Below are 24,273 nucleotides of genomic sequence, written 5' to 3'. Positions count from 1 at the left end.
AGGTTGTTTGATAATGCAACACAGCAGAATACACAATTTTTACAGCCTATTTGCAACTCAAATACCACAAGACAGAATGCATACATAAAAAGGCAAGTCTTATGTTAAGTGTTAAAGGGTATCTTCCCTTCTGTGCGATTTTGTATATTTAGAATGAATGGGATGATTAAAACACACTATTTGATGGCAAGGTGGAAAGCAATTCAACATATACAGAAAAACCTAAAAAAAACTGGTACTTACAGTTTCACCTCAAGGAGAAAGAAATCTAAAATTAAGATTTTCAATTTTTTTCTAGTTACGCATACAAATTATACAACAAAGAAAAGCAGTGATCAAAAATAACTGAGGAACTAAAAACAGCTATTAGGAAACAAGTTAAAGAAAGGAAAGCGCAAGACTTTAAAACACCCTTTCATCATTAGTAAGTAGCTGTAGTCATTTGTCATCATAATAGAGGTAGCGTAGGAGCACAATTGCTTACCCACCATTCTGGAATACCAGAAATTCTAAAAATCAAAGGTTTTGAAAATAAGTTTGGGACAAAATAATTTGGCAGCAACATCATACAGGTACTAACTTGAAACTCTCTGTAATCTCTATTACCCCACTCAGTATGAATATACATTTTTCATGTAGCAATAATGCATTTGATTATGTAGTGCGATCCCCAGATTCTGCTGGAAGCATTACATAAAATACAACCAAAACATCATATTCCCTTTGTAAAATCTGAAAACGTCTGCATTTAACATACCTGATACTAAGGATTTGAAAGAAAGGACAGTATACTTGTAATATTAATAGAAGTAAATAATCTGCATTGTCTTGATGACAAAAATAAAAGTGAAGAGTATGGCTTTCTAACTTGCTGCAATTCAATCAATGTGAAACAGAATTCTGATGATTTTCCAAGGGTAAAATATCTCCTTGATATTTCTAGTAGAACACAGAAACAACCAGCCTAAAGCTAGATCATATGGGGGCCTAATAATCTAAATTTCTAAAAGAAGTGAAACACTACTATAAGCATTTCTGGGCTTAATAGGCCGTAATTTAGCACATTCTCAAGAAAGCCGTTCTTGTGGTTTCAAGTAAAAAATAACACACACGTTTGTCAGGTAACAGAAGAAAAATGTAAACTATAGCATGAAGAGGAGTGGGTGCTGGGTACACCAGCTCTGAGGAATGTTTAAAAGATATTATTAAGCAAGCATCACTAAAAATGCAGGAAATGTTAAACAGCAAACTATGCAAAAATTCAAAAGGCAAGGTACTGGGATAAATAAATATCTGCACCAAGGTTTCTCAACCGCAACACTACTGACACTTCAGTCCAGATAATTCTTCATTGTGGAGGTTTGTCCTACACATTGTAGTGTATTTAGCAGTATCACTGACCTCCACTCTCTAAATGTCAGTACAGCCCCTCCCCACCTTCCCAAGCTGTGAAAAGCGGAAAAAAATAAAAAAAAAAAATCTCCAGGCACTGACCCCTAAGCTGGTCAAAAGAAAAATGAAAAGTTTAAAGACATTTCTTCTTCTAGATTCAAATAAAACGCCAAATATACTTCCCTGTTAAAAGTGGTAAGGGAAGAAAAACAAATCATTTTTATTTCTCTAGATCTACAAGTGGTTTTCTCATGATTTTAATCTCAGTTTTGTAGTGAAGTTTTCCATTCTCAAATCTGAATGCCTTTACACTCAAGCAAAAAAAAAAAAAAAAATGTTGATTTTCTTATAACAAAACATAATCATCTGTTGTTATAGCAACTCACTCAAGGAGGGAATAAGGTACCAATTGGTTACCTAAAGAAAAAAATGAAACAATCTTGCGTATAGCTGCAATATAACCATACTTTAAATGTACATACTTTTTACCCACTTTCCAATTCTATTACTGCACTGAAATTTAATAGATCCCTAATAAAAATGTGACCTTTTTAGGGAAAATATCATTTTCAATTACTGCATTCATTTTGGAAAAAGTTATTAGTCACAACAGTACTGAATCCTCCACTTAAATTGTCATATATGAGAAAAATAACTAAGCTTATTGTGATTATCAATTTCTCTTTATAATAAAAACAGTAGCTAAATCCCACTGGAAAAATCACATTTAAATTACAATTAAGGAAAAAAGTTAAATGTACATGGAATTTTTAATAAATTTTCGCCAATCCAAAGTCACTGTTTTGCCTGGAATTTCTAGTCCTGCCAACTGAACAAACTTAAATTTATGTATTAATTTAATAAATCTTCAAAGCACTATATGAAAAGCTACAAAATGTGTAAGACAATCCATCTTTCAAAGAAACTCTATTCTATAGAAGGTAAACAAGTGAATACAGCATCAGCATTAACAAACTATGAGTTAGTGATGTCAAGGCAATTATAATACTAGCTTACTGAAAAATACAACATATAAAATTACCAGCAATGCTCAAGTCCCAAGAAAATTCCTCATGATTTTTGAGGTTTATGCTGATGACAAAGTTTAATTAATTGATAATAAAACAAGATCTACCAGTAGATGACCACAGCAGGTTAAGACAGAAAAACACCATCAATAAGAGTAGTTATTTTACAAATCAAGTTCCCAATTAAAATTTAATCTTTCTAAAAAGGGAGGTCTGTGGAATTTTTTTAAAGAGTTGAAAATAAGAATTGTATGATACAATTTCATTTTATAAAATACAGTTCTTGGTCTCCCTGGTGGCAAAGGAGTTAAGTCTCAGCACAATGAAGCCATGGGCAGCCACTGAAGCAAGAGTTCAATCCCCTGCCAGGGAGCAAACCCACATGGTGCAGCAGACCTCTCCCATCTGGCCTGATGCTCCCCTCGCAGTGTATCTTAGTCAATTCGCCTGTTCTGCTCCCCACTCTGTCTCTGGTGAATCCCCTCAGCCCCTCCTTCCCCACCTCTGGCCTATATCCCAGTTCTTGGATGCATAAATAAAATAAATCCTTAAAAAAATAGGGTTATTTTAACTGCACACAATGTCTCATACAAATAAAAATAAACACAGAATCTATGTATATGTGTGGGAAGGACTAAAAAATCAAGTTATCCATAAGCAGCCAACAATGTTATAATAGAGGCATCACATGCTATTTTGATCATTAACTGCCTTCACACATCAATTAGGAAAAAACTTGCAAAATCCCTCCTTATAGCATCAACAAGGGATGAATGCTATGTTTAGATAACTGGTAACCTGTATCAACCATCGAAATTTCACAAATATCATCACATTCTCAGTTAAACTGCAAACTCCTATAATGGGATATTTAAAAGGGAAAGCATAGAGATAGACTTTCTTCTAAACATTTTCACTGTAACTTTTTGCTAGCCAGAGCATTACCTATGGAAGTAAGCATCACTAAAAAGGATATAGTATTTTTATACTATCGTATATTATTACTATAAATCTTTGCCCAAGGTTCTTGGGCTAATTTTCTCTTACACTCAAGTTTCCAAGATTTGTTATTACTAACATCAAAAAATAATTGCTTGATATGTCCTTAATAAATAGGAGCTGCAATAAAAAGAAATTATTTCTGTAGTATGTTTTGCACTGGAGAAGGTGCTAGCAAGGGTGAGGGCATGCTGCAAAACTGCAGCTCCTATTTTAACCATGTTATGACCACTTTATTGACCCAATTCACAGTGTTACAAAACTCTAAAACATATTTTAATCCTCTTAACAAACCCATAATGTGAGTGGGGTATCATTTTTATCTCCATTTGACAGTTAAGGAAACTAAAACAGAATTATTCCATCTTAGGTCCACTTAGCTAACAAGTGGCAGCACAAGAGTCTGAACTCGACAGTCTAGTTCTAGTACCAGTGCTTTTCAAATCTTAATATACAAACAATTTACCAGGGAATCTTACTGAAACTCAGATTTTAATTCAGTGATTCTACAGTGGGAGAAGCAAGATTCTACATTTCTAATAATCTCCCCTTTGATGCAGACGCTCTTGGTCTGAGTAATGGGAGGCAGAGTTCATCACAATGAGGTAATTAGGCTCAGAAGCAAATTAGTGTTGCCAACTTCTTAGAACTTAACTAATACTTTGTTTTTAAAAAGGAAGTTAGCAAAATCTGCAATATTGTATAGTACCTATTTCCAGACTTTGCAAGTGAACACTATTGACACTGTACTGCCTCTTCCAATAAGGTCTTTCCTGCACCCAAATACTACTTACAAATGATCCAAAATATCTAACATAGTTTCAATCTGTACATAATAAAGAATATTTAAGAATGTATCGCTGTACAGTCTCACTGATGGGAAGAATTAGAGCTTGAGTTTAAAATCCAGCAACTTTCTAAACTTCTGCAGTGGTATATACCATTGGTATATACCAGTGGTAACGAAGAAAACAAGGACACCCTATGGGAAAGATGGAATATAAATGTCTTAACAGCATAGCACTCAACAATTCTAGTCAATAAATTTAGCTAAAAACAGAGGGAAATGGCCAGGCAACAATTTTCCTTCATTTTCATTGGTGTACAATTGATAGCCTAATGTTGAATATAGTATGTAAAGAGTACACTGAAGGCACCAAATAAAAATTATATCCCTATGATTAGAATACTTTGGTCTAAGGTAACTCCAATACCTAAAAACTTAAATGGTACCAAATCAGTGGAAATATTTCATCCAAAAACTTTCATAAGAAAAAAGATCAATGCTATCAAAATATATTCAAACACATTTAAAGCCACACACTTAGGTAAACACGTAAGTCTACCCTAGTATCACCCTGGGTGTATATACATTAGACATGGCTATGTCATAACTAAAAAGTATTTTATTAAACATAGAAGAGATTTAAGAGAAAGCTTAATCTAGTCTACTAAATTTAGTTTTTCTAACTTTTCTTGTATTTCATTCAACCTTTTCCTGAATGTACACAGATATATATTTCCTCCTTTAGGAGGAATTAAATCACATACTTTGACAAGCTTGTAAAAATCATGCAGAACCATAATGGAATTCTGATTAATTACACCTGAAAGTCAAAAGTATTAGGTTTCACAGATTTCACACAATATGAATTCACAATCTAGAATTTGTTAATACAGAACCCCATTTTAATTATAACATAAATAAATTTAAATTATATAATTACCAGAAAGCTAAAATCTTCACCAATGCATCTGTGAACTACAAGAACATAACACCACAATCTGTCACGTATCTAACATGAAGGTAAAAATACAATACAAATCTGGACTTAGCTGTCAAAATCCTACAATACTTCCACAAATCTCTATATTCCAAACTTCTGACAAGGACTAGATCTTCCACCCAAAAGAGTCTCAAGACACAATAAAACTCAGAAAAGTATCTGGATATTTTACATGTCAGGCTATATCCAAACTAGTCCAAAGACTATATCCAAACTAGTAAAAAACAGCTTCTCCCAGTTCCCTTCTAAAACTCGTATTTTTATTTTTTCCTTCAATCACCCACACAACCACAAAGCAGCTCACATACTAAAAGAACCAGAAAGATGTCATTTGCAACAGCTGACAGTTATCACAAGTTGTGATAAGGGAAAAATCACAATATGTATTTCACATTATTGTTCATAAGCAAGCCCAAAGGTTCATTCTTCACTAGTCTACAACCGGTAAATGTGAAGTATTATTTCATGGACTTGAATGAAATCTGGTATTTAAAAAGAAAGACAAATTTATACTTTTCTATTTCCTAGAAAGATTCTACTTGCTCTAAAATAATTCTCAGTGGCCTTGTGGAACCATTCCTGGTCAACTACATAAAACATGTTTCTCCAACAACAGCAACACTTATTCTGTTGAACTGATGTCTCTAAGGGCATTCAACATGTATACTGGGTTCTCTAATTTATGCACATACACTGGTTTGTGCCATTTTCCAAAAATCAAAAGAAACCATGAAGAGTTTGACCTCGCATGCAATTTAAAAATATTTCAGAATTTTGAACTCTTAGATCTTTTCATCTTCCACAATGGCAAATATCACAATACACTCTGTAAGTTAAATGATTCTTCAAGAGAGCAAATTTAACCTAACTTCCCTAAATGGCTACAGATTTGACACACCACTTACAAGCCTGGAAAGAAACATTTTCATTTATTCATTCTCTAAAGCAGCACCATTCAATGGGAACACAATGCAATCCACATGTATAATTTTAAATTTTCTAAAAGTCATATTCAAATAGTAAAAAACAGAAGTGCAATTAATTTGAAAACATTTTATATAACCCACCATATCCAAAATTTATCATTTCAACACAGGATAAACATTTTAAAAATAATGAGACATTTTATATTCTTTTCTTCATATTAAGTTTCAAAAATCCACCGTGTTATTTACACTTAACGCGCATCTCACTGAAATGGTGCATAGCCACATGTGGCTATTAGCTATATTACTGGATAGAGCAGTTCTGTGTTTAAAATTAGTTTACAATCATGTTTCCTTTTTGAACTGAAATGGCTGATTACAAATAAGAGCAAAGCTACTAATGCAGTGGATAAAGCAGTATAAGATCACTGTATCAGAGCATCCAGTTAACACACACTGTAAGAAGCAATTAGATTTTACCTTGTTATATCTCAGACTTTGGAGATAGGTCTGATCATCACAAGTGAACACAATTTATAGAAAAAATACAGATATGACACAAAAACATTTTCACAACAAACCAAAACAGTGCCTTACTTCTGGTAGCCACTCTCCTTGAGTACATATCTCTATGCAAATTTCCTACAACACTATTTTTCTAACTTTGATGAATTCTGGAAGTCATACAGACAATGTTGAAAAATACAGCACTAAATAAGATGAATTAAAAAAATTTTTTCAGAGAAAACATTACCTATCACCAGTTACTTTTAATGCACCTTACTAACCAATAATCTTATATTATTCCATTTGAATTCCACTGAAATGAATTGTCCCCACACACATTCCAATTCAATTACTTCTTTTCATACACATATTTCGAGTAGCAAAATTACTAAGACTTTCCCCAAGTAATTAGGACATCTGATTAAAATGTAAGTAAGTCTAACAATGCATTCTATAAAATACAACTAAAACCATTACCTTAAAATAAAATAAAATTTGTTCTTAAGGCAAGTTACTGAATAAATCAAGGAGAAACAACTATACTCTTGTTTACTGCATTTACATTTTGTAACACCACATTCAGCAATTTCTAAATTTGGAAGGTCAGTTCAGATTGCGCACAAGCAGTAACTTTAAAGCTTAGCAAAATTTTAGAAGTTTCTGCAATATACTTCTGAATAAACACTGTACAGAAATGTTACAACAGAACAAAATCAGCAGTATTCATCCTAGTCTCAGTAAGCACAAAATCAGTGTATGCATAAGTCCAAAATACTAAAAAGCATCTTTTCCTCCCAAATTTATTTAATTCGCCTTAGATATTTTGTTTTAATATACTAGCAAAGCTGGGGAAAAAAGCAACTGTAGCCTCTTCTGCAGTACACATATCCAGAGTAGATAATCTTTTAAAATTTTTCTACAATTTGAAATGAAAACAACAAAATTTACTTCTTACCTGCAGTTAGGAGGAGGATCAAGGGTTATTTCAGCTAGCTCCTTCTGAATTCTGTTAGTGAAATGAGAACAGACAAAAAGGATTTGAGAGAGTCTACAGAACAACCGGGGAATTACACTGCCCTCTACCACCATGCAGTTAAATGCAAGGCTGGCTTTGCCTTCAGTAATGCTAACATGGCTGCTTCCTCTTTGTTCTCAGAGGCATAACCCAAATCCCTTAACAGAAACTTTGCAGCTTTCTTTCTCACTTGCTACTGTAAATAAGTAAGACATTTACACCTGATTTGAGAAATAGTCCTCCACTAGTACTCAGTAAAGGATATAAAACCTATTTTAAAACACTTTTTACCAAAGAAATTCTCTTTTCAAGCTAATATGCAAATGAGACAAGAGAGAGGGAGAAGGGAAAGCACTAGAATATTTGACAATGACTTCAAGTCACTCTAACCCAGGTAAGAACTTACAAGCTACTGTAAGAGCATATTAATAGTTTTGGCAATATCTTACCTGTCAAAAAAAGAAAGTTTAAAATTTATAAATACCTTTACCAGTGAAAAACTTCCAAAGGACACTGGCACTCTTATTTAACCAAATCTGTTTTCCTTGCTTGTAAGTGCAGTATTTATAAATTTAGGGGAAAGGAACATAAGATGCTATAGTATACAACTTGAGTTAGGGGGACAGCAGTTCTCAGATTTCATTCAAATTTAAAATGCTTTCAAAATTTAAGTGTTTACCATATTCCTCAACAAGATAAACTATACAAGTTATTAATACCTGATTATTAATACAACTGAGGTGATAACCTATCAAATAAGATTATTTCTGAGTATTTGACTATCTTTTCCTTTTTTCTTTTTCTGTTAGTTGTGATCAATAAGAATAAACAAAATGTCAATATTGGCTAAAGCTGAAACAGAGTTGATGAATTGCTAGAAGTCATGGATATTCCAATACCACTACCACTGATGGAATCCCACTGACAGATCTTTTTTTCACCATCACAGATAATATAAAACAGAAAACAAATGATCTTTCACTTAAATCCAACAAAATATGTTTCTCCTGCTGTTGAGTATTAACGTGTCAAGCATATCCTCAAGTTTCAGAGCGAAGAAGCACAAGGACAATTAAAGTTTTCAACTGCCAACTACCACCTAATACAGTAAATAGTTACTTTCCTGTTATGCCCTCACCAGAACAGAGGGGCAACCATGAATTTAACTGTAAAAAGTAATACCTGGGATGCTTAATTTCAAATCATGTTTATAAAAAGTGAGAGATCTAATGCACAATTTAAAATCTGTTTTCGAATATACGAATGGCCTTAAATTTTCTAGCTAACCTGATCGTTTCTGATTGTGGTTTCATGGAGAGAGGAACTGCTGATCTTTAGAAGTGTCTGTTTCAACTAATGGGAATATGATTCACAAAAGGGAAACAGCCTCAACATCCTCAATGTACCAACTAATCTGGGTTGACCAAATTTTCCTTGCCAACCCCTTAAACAATCTGTCAGAACACTAGTCCAATCTCTACTTAACTGAAGTTACCAAAGTACAGAGTAAGGTTGCTTAAAAGTGTAATTCTAGGAAGGTGGCTTATATGCCACCAAAAGAATGACAACTCACTCAAGTACCAAAAAAACCCAACATAAAGTAAATATTTTTGAACTATCGTTACTAACAAAAAAGTCCAACCACTTGGAAGGCACCGTGACAATTGCTTAATGTGTCCTTCACAAATTACCTTTTAGCACTAGTGGATAACTTAGCAGTGGTTTTGCTAGAGAGTTTGGTGTTCTTCTTCTGCTGGGTGGCAGAAGATTTTCTTTCTTCTTGTTCTTCAGGCTCTGGAGCGGCTGGGTCTCTCTGATCCGCATCTGAACTACCACTGCTGGTGCTGGGGCTCTCATCATCAGACCTTTGCCTATCACTGGACATCTTGGTGAAGTTATTTCTTGGAAAACTTTTCAAAAGACAGAAGAAAAGAACAGAAATGTTAAGCCTAAAATCCACGAAAGGCATTTTCTTCTCTTACTAAGCACCTAAAATCATATTTAATGGAAAAGCTTCAAAAGTGATCACACTTAACACCACAGCAAGGTTACAGAAGAGGTGATGTGTCTCACAACGCCAGCGTTCAAGGACCGAACTCAACTTAGAAAACCCACTCACATTTTTTCCATCCCTTGGACAATCTATCAATTGTCTACTTTCTGAGAAGGCATGAAACAGATTTGCCAGGGAACTTAGGCAATGAGCATTAATAACATATGACACACTGTAAATAACAGACCTCGCTGAAAAATGTTAAAAAGTCACTAATACCGTCCAAATATTTACACACTGACATTGGTCAAAGCCACCAAATTCCCTTTCCGAGAGGACAACATACCCTGTTAATCGCCCATATGCTTATTTAAGGTGGCGATTCCTCCTCCGTGCACGTAAGCCTTTAAACACACCACTTAGGAATTTAAAAATCTACTAACAAGCTGCTCTAGCCATTTCCACGGCCAGCAGCGAAGATTCACCCGGCCACGACCGAGCTGCCACCCTGGGAAAAGCAGAATCCCAACTGCACCTTCTGCAAAGCTCCCAATGCCATCCAGGTTCCTCGCTCAATTTTTACATCACGGACCGACATTTTGTCCAAAATAGAAAAAAAAAAAAAAAAAAAAACCAAAAAAAAAAAAAACCCCCACAGGCAAAACAAACAAACAAACAAAGCCCCAAGAAGTGCAACAAATTTCCGCGCCCGCCGAGGCGAGCCGCGGCCGGCGGCAGCGGCCACGCAGCTCCGCGGCCCTTTGTGGGGAGGGCCGTGCGGGGGCCGCGGGCAGCGCTCGCCGCGCCGGGCGCCAAGTGATGCGAGCGGCCCGGCCGGCCCCGCCGCGGCTCGCGGACCCCGCGGCGCGGACCCGTTGCGAACAAAGCTGCCCGCCCCCGCCCCCTCCCCCACCGCCGCCCCCGGCCGCCCCCCACGAGGCCCCCCGGCCCCGCGCCTTACCTCGGCGGCCCGCCCGGCCCGCTCTCGCGCCGCTACGGTGTGGGGGAGGGAGAGAGAAAAAAACCCTTCCTTAAGGAAATGGAGGCAGCTGGGGGGGGGGGGGGGGGAGGGAAAAAAAGAAGCCGAGGAGGCTCTGGCCGGGGAGTGTGGAACATTGAAAGTCGGAGGGGGTTGTGCAGTGCCGGGCTCCGGCCGGAGGGTGGCGCCGCCCAGCGCCTTCGGAAAAAAGGGGGGGTGGGCGCTCGGCTGGGCGAGGGCGCAAGCTCCCGGCGAGGCGGAGGGGACGCGGGAGACCCCCGCGCGCTGTGGCCTCCCGCCGCCGCCGCCGCCCGGCTCGGCTCCTCCCGGCCGCGCAGTCAGCAAGTTCCGAGGCGCGCGGGGGAGGGGCGGGCGCGGCGATGGCGCGCGTGCTCGCCGCTCGCTCGCCTGGCGGAGGGGCGCGCGCCGCCGTGGGTCGGCGGGCGCGAGCCGTCCCGCGCGCGCCCGCGCGCTCTCTCCCCGCGCTTACCTTCACCCGGGAGGCGCACGCGTCCGCCCGCGCGCGGCCAGGACAAAGAGCGCGGCGGGGACCCGGCAGGCTGGCCCCTGCCGCCCTTTGCCGCGGAGCCCGGGTCGGAGAGGGCGGGGGCGCGGGCGCCGTCTCGCGGGGCCGCTGTGCCGCGGGGTGGCTTCCGGCCTGCGCCCGCCTCCAGAACGAGGCTGCCCATTGGGCTACCCGTCCGGCTGGCCGGGACCGGGGTGCCTGTGGGGCGGGCGGGCTGAAGTCATCCCCAGGGCTGGCGGCGTGCCCTCCAACCGCACAGGGGCTGGCGTGCACCCCTGGCCCCCCTCCCCTCTGGGCAAGGGGCCTGGGCGCGTGGTTGGGAGTCCCCACTGTCCTGAAGACTGGGACTAATGGGTGTTGGTGAGGAGGCCAGGCAGAGGAAAGCAGCCTCTTGCTCCTCTTGTGATCCAAACGGGGCAAGATAGGACACTGAGGAAAAGGGATTTCCAGACCAGGGGGCCGAATCAGCCCTTCTTTGACTCTCAGCCTTCCAAAGGGGACAGTCCTTGGAATGCTTTAGAAACTTAAAATTCAAAACAGTCAAATGTCCCGCTCAAGAATTGTTTTTTTTTTTTTTTTTAATGAAGGAAAGGAGTTAAAAGAGTGCTCAAAGCTGACACTTTTCAGCGGGGCTATTCTCTGCTAACTCCCATTTTGGAAAGAAGACCTGAGCGATACTGGGTCAGAAGGCCCACATGGAAAAGCTTCAGATAAGGGTGGTAAAGGTTAGTTTTGTTCTGTCATTCTCTACCAGTCTCCAGATGGAAGCCAAAGTTTTTGCCCCAGGCACAAAGTAGATACCAGCACAGATACTTCCTGTTTGCAGGCCAGACCTTCTCCAGCTACTGAGAACTTGCCCCAGTGATGGAGCCCCAGAGGAATTTGCGGATTCCTCTCCTACAAGTGTCCAGGGACAGGAGTGTTAGAATATGGAGTTCAGAGAGGGAGTGAGAATGGCAATCATAACAGATGAACTAAAGTTAAAGGGAAAAGCTACAAACAACAATAAAAAACTGAATCAACCAATTTTTCCCCCAAAGAGAAAAGTTCTTGGTAAAGGTTTTTTACCACTCTGAATGGTAAGTTACATTTCTGTAATTTTCCAAGCTCACCGTCATTCGGTGAACTTTGTTTAAGGCTTTGCTGCTAGGTGCTGGTCACACAAATTTCTCTCCTTCGATTACCGTGTGACTAAATCTAGGTTTCTCTTCTGTGCTAGAAGCTCCCAGTCCATTAAAGACAATGGTGTTGATAGGAGCAAGGCTACTCAGAATGAACAGGATGGCTCAAGAAATGGTGAAGAAAGAGTATGGCGTGTGTATTGACAAGCAATTTTGATTTAGCTGGATGAAAAAGTACACGTAGAAAACGCTTGTTAGTGAAAATATAGAGAAGGGTTCCTCCAACTTTTACCCAAGAGCCAGCGAGTTTGGAATTTGTGTATTGCTTTGTTTGAAAGGGGAGTTGTGAAACAAAAGCCATAGTTTGCTCTTGGGAAATTCAAAATCACTGAAATAACTTAAATGCCAAAGGCCAATTGCTGATAGGATTTGGGTGGGGTCAGGAGATTTAGAGATCAAGATATTTAGATGCATTTTTGGTAACATCTCTGTTGGGGAAATAATATTGGGCTGAAAAACAAGGGAACTGGATTCTAATCTCATTCTACCAAATTTAGGTGACCTCAAGTAAGTTACTTGATTCAACTTAATTTTTCTTATGTAAAAGAAGTTTGTATAAAAGGTTTTAAGGGGCCTCTCTGGTGTCGCAGCGCGTTGAGCGCAGTGCTGTGAAGCTGTCTTCAGCCTCTGCAGTGCCGGTTAGATTCCTGGCTGGCCTGGGAGAGTCCCACATGGCAGGCAGACCTCTCCTGTCATGCCTGCTGCTCCCCTCAGCAATGTTCTGTCATCTGCCTGTTCTGCTTCCCATTCTGTCTCTGGTGAATCCTCTCACCCTCCTGCGTTTCTGGCCTGTACCCCAGCTCTTGCATAAAAATAAATAAATCTTTAAAAAAGAATCTGAGGAAAAGACGTTTATCTTTTAAAAAAAAAAAGGTTTTAAGTCCTCTCTTGCTCAAAATTCTGATTCCTCAATGGATTTGAAGTCATGGATTTCCGAGCAGTATTTACTCAATAGAATACTTAAGAACTACCAAATACTGAGAAATTGGAGTGAAACACAGGTGCTGCTCTTACTGAACTCAACAGATAGTGTGACAGCAAGAGATCTAGGCTACAGAAGTATTACATATAAGAAGTGAACAGAATGAAAATGGAGCATTATTAATTATCAAATGATAATTAGTAATGGAATTGTTCGTTCAGCTTAGGGTTATGAGTTATGGAATATGGGATCAAAAGAAGTAATGACCTGGATCTGAAGGGATCAATAGGTGATAATATGGGCAATGCCCTTGGGAAAGTACCTGGGACATAATATGTACTCAATACATTGTACTTACTTTGGTAAAGCCATCATAAAGAGAATGAATGGCTCCATAGGTTAGAGAAAGTAGTGGCCTGCCCCCAAACCATTAGGTGCCCAGCATTCACCTAAGAGGGAAATCCTTTCCAGCTCACAGTTCTCCTCCAAGGCAACATGACATCACCACCTTGACCAGAAACGACTTGTAAGTTATGAATCATTTCTAATGTGAAGTTCCTCTATTAGTGCGACTAACTGAAGGGTACCCAGGGACCCCTAAACTTGGACACTTTAAAGGGGTCCAGCTCTCCTTGTGCACAAAAGCAAAGCAGACTCTTAATGTGAAAGAATTTTAATAGAATTAATGTGCATAGAGAGAATAAAGGATATTATTCCTATAAAACACCCAAAATTACCCATCTCCTTGTGGGTAAGTGTCCAGACAAACAGGGTCAGCCGGAAATGGGGCCACTGATGCCTGAAATCTTGCCACAAATCGAAGGCACCTTCTGGCAGAGAACAATAAGAAAGGGGTTCTGAAGCAGGTCCCAGTAAGCTGGGATAAAAGAAAAGACCACATCAAGATAAGGAGTGTCATTATGAGACTTTGTACATATCTCTTCCAAGTGTCTTTACATGTCTCTCCTCTACTTGTCTCCTCCCAGATCTCCTTCCAGCAGTATCAGGTTGCAAGTCTGGCCTCAAAATCAAGAGAAATTCCCCTTTTTTTCCTTCACTGAGCCCACCTGCCTTGTGTTACATATCTACACCTGGCAGCTCAGCTCCACAACTTGTTAAGTGGGGGCAGGGAACATAGTACCTCCCCTTTTTTATAGAGGTTTCTGTAATACTTCCGCACAGGACACCCTTTTTAAAATAAGGTTCTCTTTCGGGTTTTTTTGTTTGTTTGTTTTTTTGTCTATTCTTGAAATTAGGGGTCATGTTTTATAGGTACTCCTGAGTACATACAAATTTGACTAATGCAAATTATCCCATAAAGTATGTAATCGAAAATTTTCCCATAATAGTACCTTAAAATAGTACCACAGTAGACACTAGGTATGATGAGAGTGTCCTCTCTCAATCTTCTGTATTTCTCCTATTGGAATAGAGGCCTCTGAGCTTCTCACTCAAAACCCTGAGGGAGATAGAAGAGGAAAGATACTAAATCAAATTGCCACAATTACCTACTGCCTACTTCCCTTAAACGCTGTAACCAAAAGGGACCTGTTACAAGGCCAGACAAGTCAGGCCCAGAATCCTGAAGACCTCTCTGCTTTGGCAAGTGCTTCTTCTGAGCCTCTCCATGGGTCTGTGTGCTGTATATGTACATAAGTACATGTGTATAGAAGCAAGAATAAATAGGAATATATCACTTGAGATCCCTAATAAGATTCTGTGATTTTACAAAAACTAAACTAGGATGAGGCTACAGATCTTTTTAAATCACCCACCACAGCCAGCACACACCATAGATTTGTTTTGTTGATTTCAGAGTGCTTTTGTTTCCTTCCACTCAATACCTTTACTCAGTATCTTCATTTAATCCCTTCCCCATCTCCACCCCGGCCTTTTAAACGTTTTCCACACGCTGCCCAGTTACTTGTATCCTCTTGTGTTCTGACTATAAGATGTTCTCTTTCTACTCATAAAAACAGGAGGGCTTACTAGTAAGTCATTTCTTGGCCCAACCTTGGTTTAGGAAGCCATTGTTGCCATTGTTAGACTCAATGGCTCTAGAACCCCAAAGTTCCCTGCACTGTTGAGGGGTGTTATGTGCTTCTTCTGCATGGTGTCATGCATGGAAAGCCCACAGGTGTCAGACCTACAGCTGGGCTCTGGAGGTAGGAGGTGTGTGCACTGCCTCTTGACTTCCAGAAATACAAGGCACACAACTCAGTGATCAATTGCTGCTTTTCTCTTCTGAGATAACTCTGAGGAAAGATAAATACCAAAAAGGATGTTTCCATAAAGAGCTCCTACACATGAAACAAACAAGCACCTATGCAGGATAAAAGACATGAGGGAAAAATGCAAAGAAACACATTTATTTTGCTTGTAAAGAAATCTTAGCCTTGTTAGCTCTCCCCCCCCCAAAAAAAAAGGAAAATTAAATAAATACCTATCAAATTTACAAAAACAATTTTGAATGATTAAAATCTTTGCTGGCAAATTGGTTTTAAAAATTTTTCTTTTCCCATTTCCAGTGGCAGGGAAAGTTGATACCAGAAGTTGCCTTTTGGAAAGTAATGTGGAAGTTTTGTTAAGAGTCTTGAATGTGTTCATATCCTTTTGATCAAATTTCTCCATTTCAAGAAATATATCTTAAAGAAACATTTTAAATGAAGAAAAAATAACATTGAAAAATTGGAAATGTCCAGAGTAGAAAAATGATTACACAAACTAATTTATACATGGTAAAATTTGTAGCTATTGATATGTAGGAGTGTGCAAAAACACAAAAATGGGATATGATAAAATGTTAATGAGGACAGGATATGTCTAACTCAAAGCCTAGTAAAGAAGCTGGGCCAAAGTAAAAGCACAATAAACAGCCATGAAATGACCATACATCATATCTTTACAACTAGAAGACAAGAATATCTGAAAGGAACATACTCCAAAAGGTTAACTATGCTTATATTTTACAGCAACTGTGAATAAACTTTTTCTTCCTTTCTCTAGTCAGTATTTTTCTAAAATATAAGCTGGTATCACTTTTATAATGGGGGGAAAAGACATGAATAAATTCATGTTCTTTCATAAATTAAAACAAATGATGAAAATTCAAACAGACTATTTTTTAGAATTTGTCGAAATCTTAAGGTTAATATAAGAAAACAATAGGTGAGACTGTTTTTAAAATCCTAAAACAGACCATGTGTATTCCACATTGAATAAAAAGTAAGTTTTGCCCCAAGGACAGATCACTGAAATAGAAGTGACCAAAAACTAGAAGATCTGATATATATATAAAAGACTCTAAAACACAGAAAAATAAAGGATCATGCAATTAATGATATTGAGGTAACCTTACCAATATGGAAAAAGATCACTTAAACACACCTTATACATCAACATAAATTATAGATGAGTTCCAAAGTCAAGGTTGTTAAAAGTTCACTCAGAAAAATTAGAATTTGAATACTTACATAGAGAGGATTTATAATAAGCCTGTATTTGACCGGATATTGAATCCTCAACATGCTCCCTAACACTGAGACCTGCGCCAAACTGTAACAATAAAATAGACAAAAAAGTTTATACTATGGGAAAGGATTGATCTGTATCATATATAATTCTTTTCAGACATAATAATATCAAATCATCACAGAGAGTTAAAGGACATGCAAGAAATTAGAGATTTTTAATGGTATGTTTCCTTCAAAAAAAAAAAAAAAAAGTAACACTAAGAAAAGTCCACTCCTGGGTATCTACCCAAAGAACACAAAGACACTAATTCACAGGGAGACCTGCACTCATATATTTACAACAGCACTATTTACAATATCAAGATATGAAAACAACCTAAATGCCCCAGAACAGATATGAGTGGATCAAGAAAATGTGGTGGGCCTTCCTGGTAGCGCAAGGGGTTAAGATGCAACCTATGAAGCCACCCACAGCCACTGCAGCACAAGTTTGATGCCCGGCCAGGGAGCTACCCACATGGCACAGCAGACCCCTCCTATCTCGCCTGCTGCTCCCCTCAGCAGTGTATTTCAGTCAGTCTGCCTGTTCTGTTCCCCACTCTGTCTCCGATGAACCCTCTCACCTCCCGCACCTCTGGCCTATACCCCAGTTCTGGCACGCATTAATAAATAAAATCTTTAGAAAAAAAAAAGAAAATGTGGTATATAGATACAGTGGAATACTACTCAGCAATCAAAAAGATAAACTCATGCCATATGCTGCAACATGGATGGAACTGGAAGGGAAATAATATGATAAATACCAAACAGCTTCATTTATATGTGGAATGTAGAGAAGCCAAACGAAAGAGCAGAAAAAGACAAACCTTAAAATCCATCCTTGAAGCTGACCATAGATATGAGGCATCCAATGGAAGAGAGGAGGGGAAAGAATGGGGGGAGGGGGAAGAGTACAATGGACTATGGTGGAGGACTATGGGTGCTTAGGTGGTGGGAGAACTATGGTGACCATACCTGAGGGCAGAACTCCTACATTCTGAAATAATTAACAATGTTGTAAAATAACAGTATTTCATTTAAAAAAAAAATCTAAGAAACATATTAAAATGAGGTACTACATTCTTGTCCAGAAAATTTACAAATCTAAAAACTGTGATTCCAAATACATGTAAGAATATTATGAGAATGGCACTTTCCTATACTGCTGGTGGCATTGTAAATTGATATAACCTTTTTTTGGAAAGCAATTTGGCAATGTGATTCAAGAGTCATAAAATGTTCATACCCTTTAACCTGGTAATTCTGCTTCTGGGAATCTATCCTAAGGAAGTAATCCAAAATATTAAAAAATGCCAATGTTTATCCCAGTGTAATTCATACTGTATAAAAATGAAAACCACTCACTGTCCAACATAAAGGCATAGCTTTAGTAAATTATGATCCATTCACTCAAAGGAATATATGTGAATACAAAATGGTGAGTATTATAACTATCATTTTTGCCATGAATTCCTCCTCATGGTAAATCCTTTTCTATAAGATTAGCTTATATCCGGCTTAGTAGTAACAATTGAGATGCTGTACATCATCTTTTTAACTGATATTTTTATTTAGCATTTTATCACTTCAACTTTTCTGAGGTGCTTTACAGTACCTCATGTGTAAAATCAGGTTAAGTGTATTCTGAAGGTTTGCTTCAGAAAAATAAAATTGTATGTACAATATGATTATCTGGGAAAATGTGTAAAAGAGATTTGGAATAAATACACAAAAAATCATTTTTGGTTAAGGATCTGTGTACTTATGTTTCTGGCTGTCTTTTTTATATTGCATAGTTATCTAATTAGAAGAGATTCAGTAAGAAACAATATGCTTTAATTTGGGACTGTAAAAAAGGTAGTTTAAAATAAATAAGCTTACCTTTAACATAATTCAAGAAATAAAGCTATTTTTAATGAGAATATTAAATATGTTGAGAGTTATAATTTAGTTTTTGTTCAGGTCCCAAATCTAGAAGTTTGTCATAAATTGTAAAAGATTTCAAAGGTATGCCTAGTAAAATGTCAGAATACAAATGATTTTAACTTCTGTGGATTATAATATTTGAAAATAACTCAGATAAAGTAAAAATCACAGTGATATGAATGGGTTTTTAAACAGTGAGAAATAATTTTTCAGTAATATCTATTCAGTGTTTGATGGGATTAAGGAGCATACCAATTTGGACTCACCAAATAATGACTACTTAATACCAGTACTTATAATCCAAGAAAGGGATATTGAAGTACTGGTCTTTTTTGGCCAAGAAGATTGAGTCTCAGAGACCTTGAATGACTTCCTTAAAGTTTTAAATAAAACCTTGGAATTCTCAGAACTGGAGAATTTGGGATTCTGTCCCAATTCCATTATATATTATATTTAGCAGGGCACATAGTCCAATTCACCAAGTCACCAGCTTCTATAGAGACTGTCAAAAGATGTCATCAGAAAGTTCTTATAAGTGTAAAAAGTTTTCCTTATCCTGTTCTGATATGGTAATATATAAATTTAGTAATCTTAATCACACATAATAGTCAACATATTTTTCTAACCTTTATCATAATACGTAATATTTATACGTAAATATTTGCCTGATTATTTCCTTAATATTTTTCTCCCCCTACTAAAATAAAGGTTGGACCCACATGTGGTTTAACATAGTGCCTGACCTGTTATATTTAATAAATAATTTCTGAATAAATGAATGGATGGCCAAGTTACCTTCATACTTAAAGTCAGTTGAAGGGAACATTACAGAATAGCAACAACAAGAAGGCAATCTTTTTATGCTGCCTAATACACTAAAGGACCTCATTTTCATGAAAAATAGCACAGACCAAGCATATGGAGTCCAAAAGTATTTAAAGGAATTAAAGCATTTAATAGCTTCATTTTTTTTCAAATAAACTAAAGGCATTTGCTATGTGATCTTAATTCTGAAATGTGTGTAAGGAGAACAATGACCACATTTTCTCAGCAAACTTCTAACAGAACCATGGACAGAAAAATGCACAGTAGGGCAGCAAAGTTTTTCTAATCTGCTTAATAAATTGTCTACACATCTGAGACCAAATTATATGTTCTATAAAGCTAGCAATTAAGATGAAAATCAACCAACCTAAATCAATCTCACGTCAATCGGCAAAAGTATTTAAAAGGAAGGATAGAAAATTAACACTGTTATATATTTGTTCCAACAGATAGCAGAATATCATAGTCATTGACCCAGAAATTGGGCTTCTTGGGTTCTCGTTCTGATAACATTGCTTTACCTCCTAGATGCCAGTTTCGTCATCAGCAAAATGAGCCTGGAGATTCTTTGCACTTCTGGGGTCTGCATAATTTATGCCATTGTATAAGTAATGCTGTTGAACAAACTGAATTATCTAACATGCTTTTTAAGACACTAACAGTGCCTACTGTGAGGCTCATGCCAGCAATGACTGAAGACCGTATGTATCCACACAAGTTGATTAACTGTAAAAATTCAATTTAATTTTTAAAAATTTGAATGCCTTCCTTACATAAAGGCTACCAAAAAAACCAAAGTACCACCACCATGCCCATTTAGTTTGGATAAATGAAAAAATATACCTATGTATGTGTGTGTGTCTACATATATTAACACACACACACCAAACTAGCTCTCTTTATGTGTATATATATATATATATATATATATATATAGTGTGTGTGTGTGTGTGTATGTACGTGTATATATATATATAATCTCCAAATATAAGTGGTGGGAAACTAGTAATTTTAGTTTTTATTTTGCAAAGAAAATAATGTTATTTTAAATAAGGTTGTTTACATCAAGTGAATTTCTATTCCCTGGTCAGATTAATTCTAAACTTCTATAATTAGTAAGTTATAGAAGTCCATAACTTACTATTTCTATCAGACACACAAAAATTCTACAAAATCGAACTTAGTAAGTACAATTATTTGTATATCTGAGACTTTATTTACTCATTTAATAGATGTATCAAATGCCTTTTTTTTAAAGATTGATTTATACAAGAACCAGGGTACAGGCCAATGTGCATGAGGATGAGAGGATTCACCAGTGACAAAGCGGGGAATAGAACAGGCAGACTGACTGAAATACACTGCTGTGGGGAGCAGCGGGTGAGACAGGAGAGGTCTCATAGAAAAATATGCACCATGTGGGTATCTCGCCACCTGAGCTGGCTGGGATCCCACACTGCAGAGGCTGCAGACAGCTTCACAGCACTGCGCTCAACTACCTAATTACCTGCGCCACCAGGGAGGCCTTCAAATGCCTTTTAAGGGACATAGCACAGTGCTAGAAGATATGTACCAAATAAAATAGAATACCACCTTCCTCTAAAGAGTTGATAATCTAGCTGCGAGTTCAAGAGGGAGAGCTCTGGATCCAAGAACAAGAGTACCCTGCCTCAAAAACACTAACAGGGCTTTCCTGGTGGTGCAGGGGGTTGAGCGTAGTGCTGTGAAGCTGTAAGTGGATTTTGTGGCGCAAGTTCAATCCCCCCCGCCCCATGGCGCTCAGACCTCTCTGGTCTTGCCCACTGCTCCCCTCAGCAGTGTGTGTTGGTCCATCTGCCTGTTCTGCTCCCCACTCTCTCTGGTGAATCTTCTCACTCCCGCCCCGACTCTGGCCTGTACCCCACTTATTAAAAAAAAAAACAAAAAAAAAAACACTAACAGAATTTCATTCATCTTTGTTCATGTAATAAGAAGTCCTGTAAGAATTGTGCTTTTACCACCTTAAATATTCTAAAGAGGAAGTAGAGGATATAAACGAGAGATTTACCTGCTTATTCAATAAACAAACATTTTGAGCATACTCAACAAATCAAAAAACTGCATTTTTGAAGGTAAATTATATGTCTTTCAATATGCATACACCCTTCCCCCCCTACACATAACTCGGGTTTGAGGAAGTAGGCATTTAGAATAACTCTGTGGTTAAAAAAGCAGCAGCAGTTGACCTCTAAACATGCAGTGTTGTAACCCAACCTAACCTCAATAAATATAATTCTTTAAAAACAATCAGCCATTGAAATATTTTATGCACTGTAACAAGTTATCTTTTTTTTTTTTTTAGAAGAATATAGTTCAGAGTTCAACTTTCTAATTAAGATAAAAACTTCAGATGTTGGTCTCTTTCACCCATTCCTTACCATCAAAACTGTATCAATAGTGCTGAGTGTCCCGCAGAGCCCAGGAAACATTTATTGAATAAATGTAGTAAACACCTTGTGCACTTGTGTTCTATACTTTATTTTATATTAATTAACTCACTTAATACTGTCAGTGGTCCCAGTGAAAACAGACAGCCAAATCTTAAATACTAGGCTTTTCACTTGAACTTTTATTTTTTCTTTCAAATTTTGAAAATATTGTTTAGTCTTTATTTTGTAATAGGAGCAAGTGTTCACATATACGTAATGTCAGCTAAGGGATAGTTTATTGAATGCTTATATTTCTGGGTTTCTAAAAACAACATTAATACACTGATTAGTTCTATTTGTGTATTTAACTATTGAGCATATAAAAATAACACTAAGTCATTTATAAGAGTTGTCGGGAGAAAATTCTCAGCATCACCAGGCAATTTGTGTCTAGTCTATTACGGTTTTATGTTAATGACTTCAGTTGAGTATTCTTTCTCTAATGAGTAAAATACTATAAATATATATTTACATATATGCAGTATATATGTGTGCATGCAAATAGTCAACTTACTACAAGAATATGCATATATACATTAAAGACATTGAAAATAATTGTCTTTACTACACATTGCAGCATTCACAATCACATCACTTGATAAACCATGTAACTTAGGTGCTGCAAATGCGGAATAAGTAAAAGCCACTATCAGGGACTGACTTCAGGAGCATATGTATAGGTTCTGTGTTTCCTGAGCTAAGTAGCTGTAATGTGTTTTCGTGCGGTGTGTGTAATGTAAAATCTCAACAAAAGGAATCTCATTTCAAAGAGATTGATTTGGGGTGAGAGAAGGTGATGCGATATTCATCTCTATATAGCTTCTTAAAACTGATTTACTGCAGTGGCTTGTGAAAGTAACAGATGTTTATTTGAATGAATATTCATTCATTGACATCAAGTTCCAGTAGATGACACTTTCCTCTTAAGAGGTCATATTTTCCTCTTACAAAGTGTTTGCTATTGGAGGTTGCCAATTGTCTGTTTAGAAGACATAACACTAAGGAGCAACGGAAAGTGGAGTATTGATGTATAAAGACGTAGAGTCTGAGCCAGAGGTAAATATGCTAATTAGAAACAGCATTAATGCAAGATATAAAAGTCATAGTGACTTACCTTATCCTTCTTGACAGTATCATGATACCTTCTCATTAAATAAACGTGGATTTTCTTTTAAATTACCTATTTAGTATAATGCTTTAACTATAAAAATATTTATTTAAGAAAGAATACTACCAAGAAGTGAGGTAACTTTATTTTTGGTAACTTTATTTTTTTTTTTTGTGGGACCCTCGCTGGTGGCCAGGGAACGAACCGGCGCTGCAGAGGCTGCGGGCAGCCTCGCAGCCCAGCAGCGCTCAACTGCTGCGCCACCAGGGAAGACCCAAGTGAGGTAACTTTAAATAACCATAGAAACCAAATAAAAAACTTTACTATGAGGCTTTAAAAAAATTATAAATTTCGGTATGAATATAAATAATAAATATTTAGGACCAAGCTACAGCTCTATCACTTGCTATGCAAAATCTTGCTTTCTTCGATGTGTGTTTTTAGAGAAAACAGCAATATCGAGGTACAGATAGCTTGTTATAATTATTTCATAAATTCATGCATTTGGGCCAGGTTAGCATACCTAGTTTCTTTGGTTTGGCAAAAGGATATTTTGGCAAAAATTTTATTAGTGTGTCAAATAGTCTTTTAAGGATCTTGGCCAGGATTACTGTCCAAGATGGTGAAGTTATAAATTTTAAACCTTATTATTATGAACTCCAATTCCCTCCCCCAAGACCATAGTTCTATTTGATTCTGCCAAGCTATGATCCAAACACAAATTTGTTAGAGAATTCCAGAAACAAATAAGATCATTTTAGGAGTAAAATTATATGAAATAATGATCTTGTTATATTCCTCTTTATATATATATATATTTTGTCCTTCACTTATTTATTTATTTATTAGATTTATTTATTTATTTGTACAAGCACTGGGTACAGTCAGAAGCGCGGGAGGGTGAGAGAATTCACCAGAGCCAGAGCGGGGAGCAGAGCAGGCAGAAGGACCGAAGTACACTGCTGAGGGGAGCAGCGGGTGGCAGGAGAGGTCTGCGCACCATGCTGCGGGACCCTCCTCCAGTGGCCGGGGAGCAGCAGGGGATCAAACCGGCGCTGCAGAGACTGCAGGCAGCTTTGCAACCCAGCACTCAACCGCTGCGCCACCGGGGAAGGCCCTGGTTATATTCTTGATCCATGAAATGCCTAGAGTATTTAGCAACATAACTAAGTCTCCATA

General features: G+C 37.7%; 1 protein-coding gene and 1 long non-coding RNA gene across 6 annotated transcripts in view; both read right to left on the bottom strand.

Annotated features, from left to right (window-relative positions):
- The window catches only part of UBE2E3 (ubiquitin conjugating enzyme E2 E3), a 74,167-nt gene extending 59,538 nt beyond the window's left edge, over positions 1-14,629 (bottom strand). Inside the window, exons 1-3 of one of the 5 annotated variants that reach the window (XM_054699906.1) lie at positions 14,608-14,629; positions 9,346-9,564; positions 7,595-7,645 (exon numbers count right to left, since the gene is read on the bottom strand). In XM_054699906.1, the coding sequence (XP_054555881.1) occupies positions 7,595-7,645; positions 9,346-9,539 (245 nt within the window). In that variant the 5' untranslated portion in view covers positions 9,540-9,564; positions 14,608-14,629. The other 4 variants (XM_037523654.2, XM_037523653.2, XM_037523656.2 and 1 more) reach the window with 4 other exon arrangements.
- An 857-nt stretch (positions 14,630-15,486) lies between these two features.
- LOC119255991 (uncharacterized) overlaps positions 15,487-24,273 on the bottom strand; it is a 55,737-nt gene continuing 46,950 nt past the window's right edge. Inside the window, exons 3-4 of the long non-coding RNA XR_005127598.2 lie at positions 16,729-16,810; positions 15,487-15,510 (exon numbers count right to left, since the gene is read on the bottom strand). This is a non-coding gene — a long non-coding RNA (uncharacterized LOC119255991). The remainder of the gene's footprint in view (positions 15,511-16,728; positions 16,811-24,273) is intronic.

Source organism: Talpa occidentalis, unplaced genomic scaffold (assembly GCF_014898055.3).
Source record: "Talpa occidentalis isolate TD23 unplaced genomic scaffold, MPIMG_talOcc4v2.1 talOcc4.3, whole genome shotgun sequence".
In the NCBI taxonomy this organism is placed as follows: domain Eukaryota; kingdom Metazoa; phylum Chordata; class Mammalia; order Eulipotyphla; family Talpidae; genus Talpa; species Talpa occidentalis.
The sequence above is the reverse complement of the archived record's forward strand: the minus strand, read 5'-3'. Positions and strand labels throughout refer to the sequence as shown.